Source organism: Gracilinanus agilis, chromosome 4, assembly GCF_016433145.1.
Source record: "Gracilinanus agilis isolate LMUSP501 chromosome 4, AgileGrace, whole genome shotgun sequence".
NCBI classification, from domain to species: Eukaryota; Metazoa; Chordata; class Mammalia; order Didelphimorphia; family Didelphidae; genus Gracilinanus; species Gracilinanus agilis.
The window spans coordinates 186,376,719-186,399,210 of NC_058133.1; the positions used below are offsets into that span (position 1 = coordinate 186,376,719).

General features: G+C 39.3%; 1 protein-coding gene across 1 annotated transcript; it reads left to right on the forward strand.

Annotated features, from left to right (window-relative positions):
• The first annotated feature begins 1,619 nt into the window (after window positions 1-1,619).
• LOC123246139 (CMRF35-like molecule 8) lies at window positions 1,620-14,055 on the forward strand. The gene is made up of 6 exons (XM_044675078.1): window positions 1,620-1,956; window positions 4,095-4,212; window positions 5,010-5,122; window positions 10,668-10,705; window positions 11,339-11,443; window positions 13,927-14,055. The coding sequence occupies exons 1-6, from the start codon at window positions 1,620-1,622 to the stop codon at window positions 14,053-14,055; spliced, it is 840 nt and encodes a 279-aa protein (XP_044531013.1).
• The last annotated feature ends 8,437 nt before the right edge of the window (window positions 14,056-22,492 follow it).

A 22,492-nucleotide genomic window follows, 5' to 3' on the forward strand; every position in this document is an offset into this window, starting at 1 on the left:
CTAGGTGTGAGGTGATACTTCAGAGTTGTTTTGATTTACATTTCTCTAATTACTAGAGATTTAGAACACTTTCTCATGTGTTGATTGATAGTTTTGATTTCTTTATCTGAAAATTGCCTATTCATGTCCCTTGCCCATTTGTCATTTGGGGAATGGCTTGCTTTTTTGTACAATTGATTTAGCTCCTTGTATATTTGAGTAATTAGACCTTTGTCTGAGTTTTTTGTCATAAAGATTTTTTTCCCAATTTGTTGCTTCCCTTCTAATTTTGGTAGCATTGGTTTTGTCTGTACTAAAACTTTTTAGTTTAATGTAGTCAAAATTATTTATTTTACATTTTGTGATTTTTTTCTGATTCTTTCTTGGTTTAAAAATCTTTCAGGAAGAAAACATTTTTAAAAAATAATTGTACTTTATTTTAACATTTAACAAGTGATCATCATTACAGTGTTGCTGTTACATGTATAATATTCTCCTAATTCACTTCTCTCTGTATCACTACATATAAATCTCAGATTGTTCTGAAACCATCCCCTCATTTCTTATAGCACAATAGTATTCCATGATAAATCATATACCACAATTTATTCTGCTATTCCCTAATTGTTGTGCATCCATTCAGTTTCCAATTCTTTGACCCCACAAAAAGAGCTATTCTAAATATTTTTGTGAATATAGGTCCTTTTCTTTGGATGTCTTTGAGATTCAGGCCTTGGTATTGCTGGGTCAATGATTAGGCACTGTTTTGTAGCCCTTATGGCATAGATCCAAATTGTCCTCCAGAATGATTGGATCAGTTCACAATTTTACCAACAATGCATTAGTGAACCTATTTTCCACAGTCTTTCCAGAACTTAGTATCATTTTCCTTTTGGGTCCTGATAGACAATATGATAGGTTAGAGTTGTTTAAGTTTACATTTCTGTAGTCAAAAGTGACTTCAAGCATTTTTTCATATGACCCTAGGCAAGTCACAACCCCATTTGCCAAGTCCTTGCTGCTCTTCTATCTTAGAATTCATACTAAGACAAAAGGTAAGGTTTAAAGGAAAAAAAAGACTAACCCAAACTTTTTGTTTTTTTAGTCTTTTTTAAACCCTTACTTTCTGTCGTAGTACCAACTCTAAGACAGAAGTGCAAGGGCTAGGTGAGCAGGGTTAAGTGACTTGCACAGGGTCACACAGCTATGAACCCAAGTCCTCTAGACTCCAGGCCTGTCATTCTATCCACTGAGCTACCTAGCTGCCCCTGTTTTTTTAATTTTATGTTCTAATTCACCTTCTTGTCTCTTGGTCTCTTCAAAACAGCTCATTATGTGGAGTCACAAAGTATAGTCATTATATTTTGGTGTCTAATGCTCTCCTGGGGATTCCACTTTTGCTTTTTCTCAGGAAAACAAAAGAAAAAAGAAGAGAACTTTTCATCTTCAGCTCCCAAATCTAGGCATGATCTTCTGGGCCTCTCTGTCTCTGAATCTGGTAACAATGTTGAATGTCTCCCTGGCTTCTACTTCATGCACAGGTCTTAGGGTGATAGTTATAGATGATGTCTTCAAGGGAAAATGAGCTCAGGGAATAGCATCCACTTTGGTTTAGACCTTACACATGAGGGAATGACAACATGGATTTGTGTTTTCCAGATTGCTTGTCTCTATCTGGCCCCAGCAAGGTGACAGGAACTGTAGGGGAAACTCTAACTGTGCAGTGTTTCTATGAAAAAGACTACAAGGAGAAAACCAAATATTGGTGCAAAAAACTAATATTATTTTCATGTAACAAAATTGCTACTTCAACACCCAATGCAATGGGGCGAGTGTCTGTGAGAGACTATCCTGAAAACCAAACATTCATAGTAACCATGGAAAACCTCACTGAAGCTGATGAAGGAGACTACTTGTGTGGAATTGACATCTTTGGGTTGGATTCCACAAACGAAATCACTGTATTGGTTGTTCCAGGTAAGAAGGAGACTTCTCAAGAACTTATGGAACCAAGAGCTATTCCCCACATCACACCTCCACAATTTAAGGCAATAAAACAATCCACAACTAGTTGTTGGCAACTCCAGATAATGTGTGTATGCTTGGGCATAGATATGTACCTATTTACATGTTTATCCATGTAAGTTGGGTAATGAGTCCCAAATGGTCTGAGGTTAACATCTGTGGGATCCAGAAGACACACACTGCATTAGTTGCGTTGGAGTGACTGAGTTCTCCAAAACCTGCTCTCTTCCCTTGTAGTCATGGACCAAACTAAGAAACCTACCCTAAGTGGCTCCCACTCCTTGGAACTGTACAAGACCCCACTTCCATCCCAAAAGACTGATGATTCCCCTGGGGGGAGGGAGAAGGGGTCTCATATCTACTGTGGACTGTAGCCTAGTCATAGTTAAGAACAAGGAGATGTTAGCTCTGAGAAGACCCAGGCCATAGCTCTCATTCTGATTTTCATCTCCATGCAATTCTAAAGCAAGACCCAATTTTTGTGCAAATCTTGATCAGTCTCAGGATCTAGCCACTTCCATCAGATTATCAAACTCCTGTACTATGTATTCAATCTTCTATGTATTCGATTCTTTTATAAATAAATTTTATATCTCTATAGAACTTTAAGATTTTCAAGGACTTTCTCCCCAAGCACTATTACATAAGTACTTGGTTGTACAAGTATTATTATCTCCATCTACAGATGAAGAAACTGAATTTTAGAGCGATAAATTACTTACTAAAAGTCATCACAGCTAATAAGTCCCAGGAGTGAGATTCAAACTCAGGTCTTCTAAGGCTCTTTCCAACGTGCTCCATTGGATCATCTTGCCATGAAACAACAAAGGAAGAGGTTGTGTAGACCTCTTAAAAGGGCCGTACCACTGGTTACTAAGCATGAATGATACCTGCTGTTGTCAGAAAAAACGACTCAGGTGTCGACAGAGAAGCTGTCCTGACCACCTTCAGGAACTCTCTGAAAACATTCCATGTTGGCTTCTCCCCTGCCATGTCTTCCAACTCTTCCCCACTGAGTAACTCATCATCTAGTGAGGGTTCTCTGAATAAGTTCCCTAATCTTCAACCCCTCAGATGAAGACTTCAACTTCCAAGGAGATACCTTGAGATTGATCTAAGTGGCCTGGATCTTGGCCAAGGGTTCTTAACCCCTTTTGTGGCCTGGATCCCTTTGGCTGTCTGGTGAAGCCTAAGGATCCCTTCTCAGTATTTTTTTTTTGTTTTTTTAACCCTTAGTTTCTGTCTTAATAACAACTCTAAGACAGAAGGGCGATGGCTAGGCAAATGGGTTTAAATGACTTGCCCAGAGTCACACAGCTCAGAAATGTCTGAGGTCACATCTTAACCCAGGTCCTCTCTACTTCAGGTTTGGAGTTCTATCCACTGTGCCACTACTTGCCCCATTATTATTGTTTTTTAATGTATAAAATACAGAGAATTAGAAAAAAACAAATTGTGTTGAAATACAATTATCAAAGTAATTTTAAAGAACAAAATCACAAGGGCCAGCCAAGTAGCTCAGTGGCTAGAAGCCAGGCCCTAGAGATGGGGATCTGGCCTGACACTTCCTAGATGTGTAGTAGCCCAGTTGACTAGCCATTACCACTCACCTCATATCAATTCTAAGACAAAAGGAAAAGGCTTTAAGAAAAAAGAAAACAACAGTCATAAAGCCTTGGTTAAGAATATATATACATATATATGTATGCCCTTACCTTCCATCTTGGAGTCAATGCTGTGTATTGGCTCCAAGGCAAAAGAGTGGTAAGGGGTAGGCATGAGGGTTAAGTGACTTGCCCAGGGTCACACAGCTGGGAAGTTTCTGAAGCCAGATTTGAACCTAGGACCTCCCATCTCTAGGCCTGGCTCTTAATCCACTGAGCCACCCAGCTGCCCCCTAATCTAGATATAGTTTGTGGGATTTGGTGAAGGATAGTCCCTCCTGCTCCAGCAGTTCTCATCCCCCAGAATCATCAATCCAGTTACTGTCATGAATCATAAACTTGTAAAATGGAAATATACAGGTGTTTACATGAAAAAAAGACAAAAGGACAATGCCTTGGACTTGATCTGGATTTTCCTTTTCCTAGCACCCACAGTGGTCCCAAATACATATACAACCACATTACCAACAGAAATACCAGTAACCAATGAAACAGATAGAGAGAAGACCTCAGAAGAGATTTCTGACCACATGCCACTTCCAAGGTAAGGATAAATGCATTATCTCTCCCCTGTTAGATTAAAATTAATATCCAATAACTCCAAGTATTATATTTTATATGATTTATTAATAAATCACCTGAAGTAGAGGAAATAAAAAGACTAGGGCATTATAATATATATAATATAATAAGGACTAGGCAATGAGAATTAAGTGACTTGCTCAGGGTCCCACAGCAAGAAAGTGGTTGAGGCCAGGTATGATCCCAGGACTTCCCATCTCTGGGCCTGACTCTCAATCTACTTAGCCACCCAGCTTCCCACTACAATGCAGTTTTGACCATGTGATTCACTTGCTCAATAAATTAGTGGCTCCCAATTACCTCCAGAATTAAGTATAAAGTCCTCAGTTTCCCATTAAGGTTCTTCCCAGCTTAGATCTACTACTACTTTTCCAGTCTCCTCATACTTTACTCCCCTGCATATTCTATGATACAGGGATATAAATCTGCTCTTTATTCCTTATATATAATATTCCTTCTCCCTTCTTTGGGTCTTTACATTGGCTTCCACCATATTTGGAGGGTTCTCCATTCTCATCTCTGCCTCTTGATATGTCTTGGATTTTTTCAAGTCCCAGTTCAAATGCTACTTTCTGCAGGAGGCCTTTCCTGATCCTCCTAGATACTAGTGCCTTTCTCTTTAAGTCTACTTTCCTTTTATTCAGTATGTAACTTATTAATCCATGTGTTTATTTGCTGTCTCCTATGTTTAAATGTAAACTCCATTGGTGGGGATAGGGATTAGACCATTAACTGCTTTGGATTTTCTTTTTTCTCTAGATCTTGGATTCTCGACAAGCCTGGAATATTGCTTTTAGTCCTGGGTTTCTTAATTATTCTATTAGCGGGAGCTTTGTTTTTGACTTGGAGATTGATAGCAAGACAGAAAAAAGGTGAGTGTGCCACCCCAAGCTATATCTTTTTTGTTTTTTTATTAATTTTTTCCAGTTATCTAGTATTTGTTTTTTCTCCCTTCCCTCCTTACCCCTCCATTTGAAAAAAGAAAAAAAAACTTGTAACATGTATGCATAGTTAAGAAAAAAAATTCTCACATTGGTCATTTCCAAAATGTGACCCACCATCTTTCGGTCATGTGGTTTCATGCTTTGTCATCAGTCTTCTGAAATCATATTTAATCAGAGTTTCAGGACTTTTCTTTTTTGCAATATTAATATTTTAATATAAATTTATTTTCAAAAAATTTTAATATAAATGTGTAATTTGGTACAAGACCTTAATATTCACACATTGGTATGTGCACCAAATAAAGCAAAGAATTACAGAATCTGAATAATAAAATTTTAGGATTGGACTAGGCAACTCTATGTCAGTTCATTAAAAAAATTCCCTTTATTATTTCTTATGGAGCAATAGTTTGCCATTTCACTCATATACCATCATATCTCTAGCCCTTTACCTAATTAATTAGCTTAGTTTCTGGTTTCTAATTCTTTGTCACCACAAAATAAGATGCTATAGATATTTTTATACATATGTGACCTCTTCCTCTTTTTCTAATATTTTAAAAAAAAAACCTTACCTTCTATCTTAGAATCAATACTGTTTAGAAGAGTGGTAAGGCTAAGCAATGGAATTAAGTGACTTACCCAGGGTCACACAACTAGGAAGTGTCTGGATCTAGATTTGAATCCAGGACCTCCCATCTCTAGGCCTGGCTCTCAATCCACTGAGCCACCCAGCCACCCCACCTTCTTTGATATCTTGTGGTTTAGGCCCACAAAATGGTATCACTGGGTCAAAGGGTGTACCCAATTTTGTAGCTTTTTTCAAGTTGCTTTCCAGATACCCTATATCTATTCCTCTCTGTTCCACCAAGACTCTCTGTCCTTCCTCATTCTTTCCCTAGGATGTATATGCAATTATAAGTCAACTAAGTTTATCTTGGGCTTTTTAATGCATTGATGGTTTGAGGTGGGGTGGACACTTTCACCATAGCCACAGTCTACTTCTAAGACTTGCCAAAAGGAAAGACTCTCCATAAAAGCCATGGAAAGTTGGGAAGGGAGAGTTCAGTTGTCTTCAGAAAGGGACAGAAATAGATCTTCACTGCCCTTCACAAGGGGAATTTCCCTTCTCCACTTCCTCTTTCCACCACATACATGGCAACCCTACTCACATGCTCCCTTTCTCACTGGGCATTCTTAGCCTTTGGGGAAGGAAGTAGTTGTTTCTCAGTAATCTCTTTCACAGGCTACAAGAGAATTATTTCCTCTCATAGCTGGGCTTGTATCATTTTCCTCCAGCTTCACTATTAATCAATCGTGTAGATGAGTTTCTCAGATCAGATTAACTTTAGGCCACTGAGAAGCCTAGGATCTCTCTCTCTAAGGGCCCAGCAGTCCCATTCCTCCCCTGTTTAAAGAAACCCTAGCTCCCAGTTACCGTTTATGTCTAAATTAAATTCCTGATTTAGGGCTATAAGATTCCCGCACCAATTTCTATCCTTATTTTGCTCTCAGCCCTGGGTTATAGTTGAGGAAACCTTTTCAAACTACTTGAAATTTCTCATACTCAATTCACACTTACATCTTCCTTCCTTCTAAGAATATCTTTTCACCTCTCTGCTCCACTGAACTCATCTTCAAGAATATTACTCAAAAGCCACCACTTCCAGGGAGCTTAACCAGATTATCCTCTTAAATTCTGGTCAATCCATTCAACCCAGTAAATCCCACCCAATATCAACCTAACACTAGCTTATATAGGAAGGAAGTGGGGTACAGAGCACGGGCTTCAATAGAAGAGTAAGGAATCGAGTTGGGGATCCTCTGGTCTTTAAGCAGACCTTTGTTTTTTATGTGAATAATAACTAAGATCCAGGTTTCCAAAAAGGAAAGAAAGCAGCCTGGGGACTATTCAGGGCCCCAAAGTTAAGAAGGCCTAAGAGACACCTCCAAATGAGGCATTGTAAGATTTAGAAGAGAAAATGAAAAAGAAAACTGGCATGGGTTGAGCTGCCAAACAGGGGCAGTAGTTGCTCTTCAGTTTGTCAAATAGCTCCAAGAAAGCAAACAACTGTTCTAGATGGCACAGTGGCTAACGGTCTTGTCCTAGAATCAGGAGGACCTGAGTCTAAATCTAGCCTCAGATACTCCCAACCAGTATGATCAAGTCACTTAACCTCTGCCTCAGTTTCCAGATCTGTAAAATGGGGACAATAAAAGTACTTACCTCAAAGGCTGTAGGAGTTGAATAAAATATGTAGAAGGCAGTGTAGAAATGTTAGTTATTATTATTTCCCCATAAACCATACAAAGAAAAATGAGAGCCTGTGAGTAAGGCTGCTAGGCTGGGAGTCTGTCCATAAGGAAAGCACTAGAAAAAATTGACAGTCAATGGGATACAATGCGTATAAATCTATCTAAAATGGGCTTCATATTTCTTAGTATGTTTGCAATAGATTGATAGAGATGCTTTAAAGCCTTGCCTTCTGTCCTAGTATCAATTCTAAGATAGTAGAGCAGTGACGCATAGGCAAATGGAGTTAAATGACTTGTTGAGGGTCACATAGCTAGAAAATGTTTGAGGTGAGATTTAGAACCAGATCTTCCTATCTCTGGATCTGGCACTCTATCCATTGTGCTACCTAGCTGCTTCTGATGTATATGTTTTAAATGGTGGGTGACATGCCTCCCTTTTTAGATTAGGGATCTTGGGAATCAAGGATTCTATCTCTCCCTTCCGATTCCTTGTTACACATCCCCATTCCAAGTCCCAATATGGTACTCTGCCTACGGAATTAAGTACTTAGTTGTACCTTATTAGGAAAAATTTGTGAATTGCCCTTTACTCACTACCACCTCCTTTTAAAATATTTTATCTCCTCTTTTAAAGGGACAGTGGTGGGGGAGAGCAGAGCTATGCTGAAAAAAAATGGACATCTCCTAGGATAATGAGAGAATGAATGAATGAGTGAGTGAGTGATAAATGAATGAAAAAAATATTTACTAAATTCTTACTATAGGCAAAAGTGCTGTAAACTTTATGCTGGGAAAATCATGGTTTTGACTTCTTGAAATGTGATCCTAAGGGCAATGGTTGAGTCAGGAAACTAACAATAGCAGGAATGAGGGAGCAACTAGATAGGCCAGTGGATTGAGAGCCAGGCCTAGAGACTGGAGGTCCTGGGTTCAGATCTGACCTCAAACACTTCCTAGCTGTGTGACCCTGGGCAAGTCACTTCATCCCCATTACCTAGCCCTTAACATTTTTCTGCCTTAGAACTAATCCACAGTATTGATTCTAAGACAGAAGGTAAGGGTTTAAAGAAAAAGAAGGAATTGTAGATCTCTCCAGCTAGAATAATTTACGTAATGTGATGGCTAAAGAAAGAGGGGTGCTCATGTTGGGCTAGATAATCTCTTGAGATCTTGAGATCTGTCTCAAAATAAATAACTTATCGCATTAAAAACCACTATGAGGGCCTCTAGCTCAATGAGTTGGGCCTGACTGACTGGCCCTAGATCCTTAGGTCGTAGGAAAATCTAAGGCTGAGTGATGAATAGGGTTGCCTGTGTGATGTGCGGGTAACCACCAGGGCTTATGGGTGTTCAGCTTAGCCAAGCCCTTGACTCTTAACAGAGCCCAAGGCAGGAACCCAATGAGGGGCTGAATGTATGCTCCACGGCTCCTCTAGCTCCCTGGCTTGGGGTTGGGTTTGATGATAAGGTTCTTGATGTGCTAAATGGATAACGCTAATTTCTGACTTCAGTGTGATAAATCCCTTTCCCTATAGCTATAGATGTTTACTAACCTGAGAAGGAATGCCAACGTTCACTTAGATTAAGTTGTAACAGGATTTATTGCTTAACTCAAAGGGGTAAGAACAGAAACAGGAAAGAGGTGTTGGGAAAAGCTATACTGAGTCTATGAAACTAAAGTAGTTTGTATCTAAAGCAGTAGGTTGATATTGGCTGGAGACTCTTCCCCCTCTCACAGTCTCTGGTCTGGCCCAGCCTCGGCCTGAACCAAAGAAAGGGAGGGAAAGTAGTGCTCTTCTTAGCAGCTGTGCTGTTCTTGTCTCTTAGCAAGGTGAATGAAGCCTCTTGTGATATTGGGACATGGATGCTGAATTATCAGGTCTATGGCCTACCCACCCTTTCGCCGCCCACTCCCAAGGTCCCTGTCCTCAAAACCGAGGTCCTGGGTGGCTCAGTCCATGGGCTTTTATAGAGGTGGTCCCAACTATCTTTTGCCCTTGGCTCGTGCCACCCTGGGTAAATTCCAAATTCTGTAACCAACAATCAACTCAAGCTATTCTCTATCTTGTCCAGAAGTTCCTTGCTACAATCATTGTGGAGAGAACTAGGATCTGGGAGTCAGGAAGACCTAGGGTCAAAGTCCACCTCTGACATGAGCTGGCCCTGTGACCCCTAAACAGGTCATATGATTTCTCACTGCCCCCAAGCAATTTTCTAATCCAGAAGTTCTTAACCTTTTTTGTATCATGAACACCTTTGGTACTCTGGTGAAACTTGTGGACTCCTCCAAATAATGTTTTTAAATGTATAAAATAATATATATATATATGAATTTCAAAGGAAACCAGTTGTGTTCAAATGAAATTATCAATTGTTTTCAAAGATCAAGGACTTTGGGTTAAAAAGCCCTGCTCTGAAATGAAACAGATGATGATCTGGATTGGTAAGGTTTTCTCATTGAGACTCTCTATAACAATGAAATCTCTCTCCAAAAGGATATAGCAAGGTACAGGAGAGAAAGAACACACATACTGGTTAGAGAACCCAATTTCATATCCCACTTAACTTCATCCCCTCCCACACAGGGCCTTAATTACCTCAGCTATAAAATGAGGGGGCTGGATAGCTAATGATGCCCATCCAATACTAGATTCTTGATCCTGAGGGAGCTCAGTCTCAGATCTCTGCAAGGATCTCCTCTTTGAAGATACATGCATTCTCTCAAGTGTAGATTTCAGGGAAGCTAGGTGGCTCAATGGATAGAAAACCAGACCTCAGAGACAGAAGGTTCTGGATTCAAATTTGGCCTCAGTCACTTCCCAGCTATATGACCCTGGGCAAGGCATTTGATCCCAATTGCCTACCCTTAATGTTCTTCCGTAAGATAGAATGTAAGGGTTAAAAAAGATTTTTTTAAGTGTAGATTGCCCTTGCTTTTTCTCTCCTCTGTCTTGTTTCCCTTTTTTTCTTTTTAATTAATGGCTGCTTCTGAGCCCATCCTTGCTCTGTACATCAAGCCAGCTGGCTCTGCACAATGAGATCCTCTCCTGGAAAGAAGTCTTTAAAGTTGGTACTAACAAGAATAGAGTGCTTACACAGAGTCTCTGTGAATGTTCTCTCTTTCTCCTCCAACAGCTTACTCATTTTCCATCCTAATAACTATTTGTGATCTACGAAAATGACTCTGTGACTCCTAACCATCCTTGTTTCCTTTTAGCTAATGAGAAATCCATGGTGTTCCCAGATTCTAATCAGGTAAGAGAAGCTACAGTCTAAGGAAATTGAAGTCTCCCCATTCTATCCCTGATAAGCAAAGAGGCCAAGAATGCAGTTATATAATGTCCCCTGGCAGAACAGAGTCTTCCTTTATTGTGATCCATTCCCAGAGAAAGGTGGTATGGCTTAATAGACAGAAGACTGGCCTCAGAATCAGAAGCAGCTGACTCATACTGTCTGTGACTTTAGGCAAGTCAACTTCTCAGGGCCCTGGACATCTCTACGTTCCCAGAAGGCATTGACCTTGCCTCAGTAAAGGAAGTTCATTATACTAATACAATCACTGGCCCAGTCTCTATCCCTAAGCCTAACAAAGAAAGTGAGGCAAGGGTTCCCAAATCAGGGCCCTCAGCTTTGTGCCCAGGGAGCTCTTCCCTTGCTCTAAGAGAAGCCTGCAGATAAAGGATAGCAACCTACTAGGCCTCTTGTCCAGTCAAAGAAGAGTTGGCGTAAAATTGGGGGCAAGATACAAAAGTTATGGGAAGAGGTATGGGGCATTCAGAGGGTGAATCAGTAGACAGAAAGGAGATAATTCTCAGTAAGAACTCTGGGTCTGGCTATTTGCATGCTACTATCCAAAGTGCTGAAAAGCTCCCTTGCATTGCTCCTCAGCAGATGAACAATGAACCTTTTTATGCAAATCTGGAACTACAGGAGAGACACCCAAATCAAGGCCCACTTTACCAAAACAATCCAAGTGTAGAAAATAACACTGTGGTAAGTACTGGAGTCTTCCTTCTCTGTACATATGTCCTTAGCCCCACCTAGAATTACTCCCATTCTCAATCCTAAGGATTTTAAAGACATATTGGGGAAGGCAAAATCCATAAAACTTGAGCAGGCTTGATATCAGGGACAGCTAACAGTTTTTGGGATGACCAGCATAGAATCGCAAGAAAAAAACATAGTAGGTATGGATTTTTTCCATAGACAAGGTCCCTCATTGGATTTGATGTCCCTGCCTTGTATAAATAAGCCATCTAGAGAATAAATAGGAAATGATTCACAGAGAGAAGGCACTAGAATTTAGAGGGTATTGGGAAAGTCTTCTTCTAGAAGGTGAGATTTTATTTGAAACTTAAAAGGAACCAAGGAAGCTAGTAGATAAGGATAGGTGGCATATTCCAGTTATGGAGGACAGTCCTGAGCTGAGAAATGGAGTGTCTTGTTTGTGAAAGAGCAAAAAGGCCAATGTTATTGGATCAGAGAGTACCTGGATCAAAGAGTAAGGTGTAAGAAGACTGAAAAAGATAGGAGGGAGCTAGGTTATGAAGGGCTTTGAAAGCTCCAGAGAAGATACTGTTTTGATGTTGGAGGTGATAATGAACCACTAGAATTTCTAGAGTAGAGAAGTGACACCATGGTCAGATCCAAATTTTAGAAAAATCACTAAGTGAGTGAATGAAGGATTGATTGGAGGTTGAGGGCAGAAGGAAGGTGCCTGTAGCCAGCAGACCCAACAGTAAGTTTTTGTAATAGTTCAAGGATGAGGTGATGAAGTCCTGTGCTGTGGTTGGCTGTATCAGAGGATGAAGAGGCATTAGAAAGGTGAAATCAATAGGTCTTGGCAACAGGTTGGATATAAAGGGTGAGAAATAGTGAGGAGCTAAAGATGACAACCAAGTTACAAGCCTGGGTGACAGAGAGGATGTTGGTATGCCCTACAGTAATAAGGAAGTTTGGGAGGGGATAGAGTTTAGGGAGAAAGTTAATGTTGAGTCTAAGATGGTTTCTACTAGACAGTCAGTTCAAAATGTCAGGTAGTTGGAAAATGCTAAACTGGAGGTCAACAGAGAGGGTAAGACAAGATAGGTAGATCTGAGAATCATCAGTATAGAGATAATAATTAAATACATGGCTGCTGAAGAGATCACCAAACGAAATATTATAAAGGGAAAAGAGAAAAGGGGCCAGGCCAGAACCCTGAGGGGACACCTATAGTTACAGGTTTTGACCTAGATGATCATCCAGTATTGGAGGAAATGCCTTCAAGTACTCCTGAGTAGTCTTACCTTATTGCTTCCCTACATGAGTTTCTGCTGGAGGGAAGGGGTAGGAGATATTTCCCAGGTATGGTGGAGGAAACTGAAATACAGAAATGTTATGTGACTTGCCTCAATAGCTAGTCAGAGATTAAGCTTGAAACTAACCTAGGAGGTCCCACTTCCAGTCCAGTACTCTGAAGGGATTCTTTCTTTGCCAAGAAAATCCCAAATAGGGACACAAGAAATGATTATAGGAAGTATGGGTTTTTGCCATAGACAAGGTCCCTTATTGGACTTGGTATCAGAGACTATAGTCAGACACAACTGAAAATGACCAAAGAAGAACAAAATACCTCTATCTCTTATTTGGTTAAGAATACATCTCCCAGGGCAGCTAGCTGGCTCAGTGGATAGAGACACAGGCCTGGATATAGGAAGACCTGAGTTCAAACATGACTTCCCTGAGCAAGTCATTTAAACACCCATTGCCTAGCCCTTACTGGTTTTCTGCCTTGGAACCAATACATAGTTTTAATTCTATGTCAGAAGGTAAGAATTTAAAAAAACAACAGATATTGGTTCAAATGGAGACTCTTAAGATTGCTTCTACCTTAATCCCTCATTGGCTGCATGATGTTAGAACAAGAACATTTAACAATAAATGTTAGAACATTTAACCTCTCTATATGTGGGTTTGCTTACCTGCTTCATCTATACTATCTGACCCTTCCCCACTCCACCCCTGGCTATTTAATATGTCCATCCTGAAGTTGCCTTGGCTCAGGGATTAATGAAGACAATTTGGGCTGTGTTTGTAATATACTTTGTGATCTCCCTCTTATGTCAAGGATAGACATAGGTGGACTAAAGAAGTATGGGATATATGAGGAAGAACAGTCATATCAGCTATCTATGTCAGAAAAGAGCCAGGAGTGGGGCAGCTAGGTGGCTCAGTGGATTAAGAGCCAGATCTAGAGACCTGGTAGAGGTCCTGGGTTCAAATTTGACCTCAGACACTTCCTACCACCATCTCTTGGAATATCTAGCTCCCTTCAAGGCTTGGCTCAAGGATGAAGAAAGGGAAGGGAAGGGAAGGGAAGGGAAGGGAAGGGAAGGGAAGGGAAGGGTTGCTTGGGAATCACTATAAACTGACTGTTTCTTCTCCTCTTCCCTCCTTCCCCTGGCCCTCCAAATACTTTCTCTTTCTCTCTATAGACCATTGATCGAGAACAGTCTATTACGTATTCCATCTTAGCCTTTTCCATGGACAACCAGAATACAACTTTGGAGAGGCAAGAGAATCAAGATGAGAAAGCAGTGTATAGCATAATAAGAAAGAAATAAGCTGCAGACCAGCTCCTTGGAGAAGAACACAATTTATATCTCTTTTTTTCCAGGACAATATCCAACAAATTTGTACTATAATGAGATCTCCAAAATAGTTTTGTGGCATACACAAATATAAGTAACTAAAAAAAGGGCAGAGGTAGGGGGAAAAGGGGTCGGGAGAGATTATAACTTCCATCTGAGATCCAAGGAGAATGGTAGGATGATCCATCCTGGGTTCAGAAGACTTAGGTTCAAATGCTGTTTCTTTCTAACTCTAAGACTATTCTGACATTAGTTATTCAGTGGAACCTCTTTGTCTCTATTTTATTACCTGTAAAATGGAGTTGTTAATATTTACATTAACTATAATATTTAAATTACCTACCTCACAAGGCTGTTGTAAGAAAAACATTTTGCTTAATCTTAAATTCTCTAGAAATATGAACTGTTATATGGTATTATATCCCATAGTACCCTAGGGCTGGACCTTGGGGACTCTTAATCTTGATCACCCTCCTCTCTATATTCAGCTCTCCTTTCCTGCCCCCTAAAAGAATGGTAACTGAAAATTTTCAAGCTTTGATATCTGCTCTGAGAACCAGTAAGAAACATCTACTCCAAAAGGGACAATTCAGGTCTAATTCTCTTTCTGTATCTTTCCCCTGGCTTAATTTCAGTTGCTTATTTTGCAGTAAAGATGGAAATTCATGCCCTCCAAGGCCTATAAGGATAAGGCAAAGATTTAGAAGTAGAAAAATCCATTGAAGCCAAGATTACAGCTCCCTATGTGGCATCTTGAAGGTGTTGAGAAAGGATGAACTGAAATTTCAGCACCTAAGGATTTATGAGTAATGTTGTAGATAAATTAATAAAGTAATGACATAATGGTGCAGTCCAAACCTTACATGCATTGTACTTGTTAATAACTGGGACTGAGATGATTCAAAACATTCCCAAAAGAGGAGAATAGTGGGATTTCATACCCTGAGTTTCAACCCTCTCCTTCTGCAACCTTGCCAGTAGTTTTACTCCCATCTTCCTCTTGTCCCTCGTTCAATCTTCAGTCATTCAACATTTAGATGTTCAAGCCATTTAGTGCTTTGTAATTTTTATAAGTGTGAGAAAAGCTTAAGGTTAAGACACTTTGTGGTTAATAGTAGCATTAATTCTATTACTCAGCAATTTCAGCTTTCATGTACCAGTCAGCCCCTCTTTGGCACAACCACTTGTAGTTCAGTACCAGTCTTCCTAGACTTTGCTTATCTTACTGTTGTTAGGCATGCTTGAAGCCAGACAATTTGAAATGACCTTTGACTGACTGTGCAATCCTAGGCTAGCCACTGGACCACTTTGAGGGTCAGGTTCTTCATCTATAAAATAATACTCCTGGGATTTAGAACTAGAGAGGAGATCAAAGACCATCACTAATCTTAAAAACTGCTGAGGAAATAATTCAGTAGTGGTTTGCCTATTAACTGTAACCTGGGGCTCAGTACTGGTACTTGTATAAAACTCTCCTTATTAGTGAAGAGATCTATTACTCAAACCTCTGTGCCTACATGAGGGATGGAGTTGGCAAGAAGTTAGGAGAAATCTTTGATCTTTTGATTTCTGGCTTTGAGAAGACACACAAGGTGGCAAAGTGGGGCATCTCATAATCATCTTTTCCAGGAATAAAGAGAGATGAGGAGAACCTCATGCAAATGTCGACTTTGAGCCAAGAGGGTTACAAAGTTATCTGGGGACACTCACCATGGACTCCAAATCAAGGCTGAACAACATGAATCTATTTGTTGGTTTAAAAAAGAAAGATATTTGCATAACCTTGGTGGAATATAATCAATGATGAGCAGCAAGTACAAGGAAGGACAGGGCTTAAAAAGTTGGGAGATTAATGAATCTATACAACTGCACACAAAATTAATGGATTCATTAAGAATCAAACCACTAAGGATTAGCAGCTTTGTGGGGGTCTCTGCAATATGGAGAAAAAAGTAAAATATTAATGAGAAATTGACTACAGTAAGCTACAAATCAAGTTATAATACATCTTTTATTGTTCCCCCTTGAGACAGTGAACTTTCCCAGAATCTGTCAAGAATGCAAGGCCTAAGTTCCCCATGATCCCTTGTAGTGATGACAAGATTTTAGAAGCATAACAAAAATAACAAATATAAAGTCTAGTAAACAGAATCCTGACTCCATAGGACCTCTTCTCTTCATTTTACAGATGAAAAAACTGAGGCACATAGAGCTTAAATGTCTTTTTCTTTTTGAATATTTTCTTTTTTTCCCCAATCACATATAAAAACAATTTTTGAACTTTTTTTAAATTTTGAGTTCCAAATTCTCTCACTCCTTCCCACCCTCCCTCCTTTAGTCTTTCCCAACCCTCACCCCTCCCTGAGACAGTAAGAAATCTGATACTTATTTTATATGTACAATCATGTAAAACATTTTCCATATTAGTCATTTTGTGGAAGAGATATCAAAAAATAAATAAAAAGAAGAAAGTAATTGAAATAGGGCATGTTTCAGTCTGCATTCAGACTCCATCAGTTCTTTCTCAGAGGGTAGATGGCATTTATCATTATGAGTCTCTGACCATTGCACTCCTAAGAATAAGCAGGTCATTCATAGTTTATAAAGAAATATTGCTGTCATTGTGTACAAGTTCTTCTGGTTCTGCTCACTTCACTTTATATCCATTTATGTAAGTCTTCCCAGATTTTTCTGAGGCATCCTGCTCATCATTTCTTATAGCATAACAGTATTACATCATAATCATATATCACAACTTGTTTAGCCATTCCCCAATTGATGGACAACCCCCCAACTTCCAGTTCTTTGTTACCACAACATGGTAAAGGCAATAAGAAACAGAGCTGGGGTTGGAACCTTGAACCTTTAATGCCAAAATCCTATGGATTTATTTAGACTGGACTTGTGATCTCATTGGCACAGGAAGCTCCCAGTGTAGAAATTTCTCAACCAGTGCAGATTGACACCTACTCTGCAATTTACAGTCTAAGAGAGCTGTTAGTCAGTTGAAAAATATTTATTAAGCACCAATTATGTGTGTATGTATACATGCATAATGCAAAATAATTTTGGAAATGGGAAGGACACTAACAGGAGGAACAGAATAAGTCTTGAAGCAGAAATATATTTGAGCTGAGCCCAGGGACTCTGCTGGGAATCAGTAATAGCCATAAAGGTGGGAAAGATGAAAATGACAAGAGACTTAGCAGTGCCCATAGTATAAGGCAGTAGCACTACATGGTGAATGCTCAAAAGCAATACACAAGGGAAAGCAAGCTGAATTATTTCGGAGCCTGATGGTGTAGGGAAAGAAAAAGAGGAAAATGAAAACAGAAAATAAAGAAGGAAGGAAAAATCATCAATTAAAAAGTATTTACTAAGCATCTGCTGTGTGCAAGTCACTATACTGGGTTACGGAGATACTAATACAAAAGTGAAAAAATCCCTACCTTCCTGAAAAGAGTTTACATTCTGTTAGAGAAGGAACATACTTATAAGTACAGAAGATTTTTCTAGCCCATATGTAGAAGTTCCATGTACAAGATCCCACAGGTACTGATTTTACTACTAGGAGTGGATGTGAAATGTAGGGTGTGAGAAATATTTCTTGGGAGCACTCCAGGGTATATACATTAAATCTCCGCTCTTGAATCTGCTGTCCACTTGTTACCTTGTAAGTTCTTTTTCTCTCACTGCATTCAAAGGAAATCTAGAAGGTACCAAGTGATCCAATCTCAGAAATTACATAATATGAAAAAAGCTCTCATTAATTAGCTTCAAGTCTCTACTCCAGTGAAAACCAGGAAATTTCTTTTCCCCTAACCTCTCCTCTTCTTACAATCTTAAACTTGGGACTCATGGGCCTAGGCAAATACCATTGCTACTGCTTGCATAATTTACTGATGAAGATAAATATTCAGTGTATGAGCTCTAAAAATCTATTTCTAATAGCATTTTAAGATTCAAAGAGGATTTTATATTTGATAATGGAGGTATTAGGGAGCTACTAGGGAGAACCTACATTAGGGAGAACACATGATCAGAATCTGAGCTTTGGAAAGATCGCTTTGACCATTGGGTAGAGCATGGAGTAGAGTGGGAAGAGACCTGTGAAAGGGACACCAACCAGCAATCTGTTGTAGTAGTCCATGTGTGAGATGACAAAGGCTTGTACCAAGGTAGCTGTGTTGTTAGAGGAGAGAAAGGGCCATATTTGAGAGATGTTACAAAGATAGAAATGACAAAATTTGGCTTAGTTCAACTCAGAATAACAGTTCAAGCCTCTCAGTTCTCCTCAAGAATACTCAAAATGTCTTCACCATGTAATGAGTTAGCTTAGTCTAGTTCTCGTTAGAAATGAAAGACAGTTAAACTCATTCACTTTCCTCCAAATGACAATTAAATTCACTTCTCTCAGTGTCTCTTCAGACTCTTTCCAAAATGACAGTTAACTCTCCAAGTCCCTTTGAGTATCATTCTCCAAAAGCAGTTAATTGTACACATCTCTTCAGGAAAAAGTTCTCTGTTCAAGCTCTCTGAGTGTCTTATAAGAGTCCTTCAATGATGAAAGTTAACTGTCAGTACCCAAGGTTCTGTGTTTTCTTGTAGGTACAAAACCAGCAGCCAAAGTCTTTGCAAGAGATTATTTTTACTAGGGTTGCATAAATATTTACAAAATCTGTTCGAAAGAAATGCAAAGTAAAAAATTTAGGGGAGATTGGAAAGGTTTTCATTTAGAAGGTGCTGCTTGAACTAACTTTTGAAGGAAACAAGGATTTTTTTTAATATTAGCAGGAAATGAATTCCATGCCTGGGAGACAGTTTATGCAAAAGCAGAGAGTTTAGCAGATGAATAGGATGAAGAAAATGATATGTAAAAAGTCTGTAAAAGTAGTTTGGTGCCAGGTTGTAAAGGACTTTAAATTCTATACAGATAAATGTATATTTGATTCAAGAGGCAACATAGAGCCATTGGAGTTTATTTAGAAGGAGAAAGACACATAGGCTATTGCAATAGTCTATTTGATAAGGACTTGAATTATTGTAGTAACCATGAGACTGGAGAAAAGAGGATGGATGGTACCAATCAACCAGGGAATGTTTTTAAACAATTTTAATTTTTATCTTCATTTTAATAACAAATTTCCATATAAGTTTTCCAAAGTTACATGATTCATGTTGTCTCCCTCCCTTCTTCCCTTCCCCCTCCCAGAGCTGACAAGCAATTTAATCTGGTTATACATGTATTATCATGCAAAATTTATTTCCATATTATTCATTTTTACAAGTGAACAATCTTATAAAAACCAAAACTCCAAATAATATGCCCAAATAAACACATGATAAATCATATGTTTTCACCTGAATTTCCACTCCAACAGTTCTTTCTTTGAAGGTGAATAGCATTCTTTTTCAAAAGTCCTTCAGAATTGTCCTGGACCATCGTATTGCTGTTAGTAGCAAAGTCTATCACATTTGATTGTTCCACAATATTTCAGTTATTGTGTATAATGTTCTAACCAGGGAGTATTTATTAAACAATTACTGTGTATCGAGCACTATGCTAGGAGCTGGGTATACAAAGACAAAGAATGCAACAAGCTATATGCTCATACTCTACCCATATCTAGTGCTATGAGTAGTAGTCATCATGACCTCCATATGATATAGCCTTTTGTTAAAGAGTAGCTTGGCTGAAGTATAGTGTACAAGAAAAGAAATGCATAGTAAGTCTAGAAAAATGGGTTGATGATAAGATGTGATGAACTCTAAAAGCTAACAACTGCCTAATTGATGTCTCCATATAAATATGCCACCCAGACACCTGCAAATAGGGATCTCAAACAGCATATTCCAAATAAAACTCATCTCTCTTACTTAATTCTCTCTTTCTACTCTGAGAACGACTATTTTCCCAATCAATTGCCAAATCTTGTCCATTCCACTCCTCAGCATCTCTCACATCCACTACCTTCACTATATTCATTCCAGTCAGCCAACAGACAGTCAATGAACATTTATTAAGTGCCTACTATGTGCCACAAATCAAAGTAAATGCTGAGGACACACAAAAAAATGTAAAAGTCTCAACCCTTAAGAAGCTCTCAGCACAATGGGGAATTCAACATACAATCACCCCAGTTCAGGATCTTTTTCCTTCTCCTCTAGTGTAAAAAGAGTGGGGCACCAAGGATGTTAAAATATAACCTAAATGGTTGTGGGTACACACACTGGGTTAAAGAAGAGACAGGACCAACTAGGATAGGGAGACCAAGAATCAAGAATGGCAGTTGGCCAACTGTCACTCAGCTCACCACCAGGCCAGAGTCTATGGAACCAGCAGGCAAGGTAAAGGTTTTTAATAGTTTTAATTATGATTAACTAATAAAGGTGGGATAGGGGATTCTACACTTAAAACCCTAAAGGGCAAATCACAGGGGCAAAGGGAGGACTTGTCTACTCTAATTCTAATTGACCTAGCCAGGCAGGGCCCAAAGGAGCAGTACTGGAGTCTCTGGGAAGGCTGCTTCAAACCTGGTTCCAGCCAGGTTTGACCAGCACAGCTAAAGGGCCTGAGGTTGGCTTTGAGGGTTCTCACAGTAATCCACAGATGATCACAGGATGCCAAAAGCCAAGGTGGTCCAAGGTATCCAAGTAGAGAGAGTGTGCTTGAGATGCTGTCTGCCAGATCCCAAACCCCTCCTCCACTTGGTGCAGCTCTGCAGGTCTTGTCCACTTGTTGAAAGCCACCACCACTCAGGATCCCAGGGAATAAGGATGCAGGGTTTCCTTAACTCTGAGATCTCCCAGGGCTAGCAACAGTTTGTGCCAACCACTAATAGAGTCTCTCTCAGAGCACAAGCAACTTCTTGCTCCTTCATTCCATCTTGGAATTCTCCAGCCCTTCCTGCTAGGTCCATATAAACTATATGTAACTTTTTTTTTATCCTGGGACTCTATTCTAGGAGCATAGCATGTAACTAATCCTACATAATCTTCCTCATAACACTAGGCTACTGCAATAGCCTTCTAAGCAGTTTCTCTGTATCCAATTTCTGCCCATCCCAATCCATTCTTCATGTGGTTGCCAAAGGAATATTCCTAAAACCCAGGTTTGACTATATCACAACCCTGATCAATATGCTTCAAGAGTTCCCCCTTGCCTTTAAAATAAACTAAAAGAAGAACTGAAAAATAGAAATAAGTTGACATAATTTTATAAATACATATATCTTTTTGACAAATGATGCCTTCTCTAAAAAGGGTGGGGAGGTAGGGAGGGATTGAACTGGGTATTTTAATGTAAAATAAATAAACTTAAATACAAGCTTCTTTGCTGAAAATTGAGGGGTGTCCATCAATTGGGTAATGGCCAAACAAGTTGTGGTATATGACTGTAATGGAATACTATTGTGCCATAAAAAATGACAAGAAGGATGATTTCAGAAAAACCTGGAAAGACCACATGAACTGATGCAAAATGAATTAAGCAAAACCAGAAGACCACTGTACACAGTAGCAGCAGTATTGTTTGATAAACTATTGTGAATGACTTGGCTATTCTTAGCAATGCAATGATCCAAGACAATCCCCAAAGACTCATGACGAAAAATGCCTTCTGCCTCCAGAGAAAGAACTGCTGGAGCCTGAACACAGACCAAAACATACTATATTTCACTTTCTGTCTTCACTTACTTTTGTTTTGTTCAAGTTCTCTTCACAGAATGACTAATCTGGAAAAATGCTATACATCTTGCCCATATAAAATCTACATCAGATTGCTAGCCATCTCAGGGAGGAGCAAAGGAAACAAAGGAGGAAGGGGGAGTATTTGGCTCAATATTTTAAAAAAAACAAAGGTTAAATACCAACTTCTTTATCTGACTCTTAAAAATCTGACCCCAGCTAACCCTTCTAGGTCAGTCACACATTCTATATTCCAGTCAAACTATCCTGCTTGCTAATCTTAATTCATGAAATTCCATCTTTCATCTCCATCCCTTTGTGAAGGTTCTCTCTCCATGTCTAGAATGCTCTCTCTCTCCAACTTTGTGTCTTGGAAACTCTTGCTCTCTTTAAGGCTCCATTCAAGTGTCATCTCCTTCAGATCTCCCCTGATTCACCCAGTTGTTAATGCCCACCACCAGTAAAGTTTACCAAATCACTGTATTTTTTTTATATCCTACATTTACATGTTGTTGCTTCCTAACAAACTCCTTAAGGGTAAGATTCCTAAGGGCAATGTCTTGTATTACTTTTCTATTTGTATCTAAGGAAGCTAGCATAGCAGTAGGAGCATAAGTAATATTTTTTTTTCTGGTCTCACTGAAGGAGTCACAAAAGGGATGAGATCCTCCGCATTACAAGTTAGTCATTTATCTGAACATCCTCTTAGCCAGATCAAGGATAT

Excerpts from the sequence above, each read along its gene's own strand:
- LOC123246139 (XM_044675078.1), top strand. The coding sequence starts at position 1,620 with ATGGATTTGTGTTTTCCAGATTGCTTGTCTCTATCTGGCCCCAGCAAG. Across the intron at positions 1,957-4,094 it reads CACTGTATTGGTTGTTCCAG|CACCCACAGTGGTCCCAAAT; the intron begins GTAAGAAGGAGA and ends TCCTTTTCCTAG. Across the intron at positions 4,213-5,009 it reads GACCACATGCCACTTCCAAG|ATCTTGGATTCTCGACAAGC; the intron begins GTAAGGATAAAT and ends TTTTTTCTCTAG.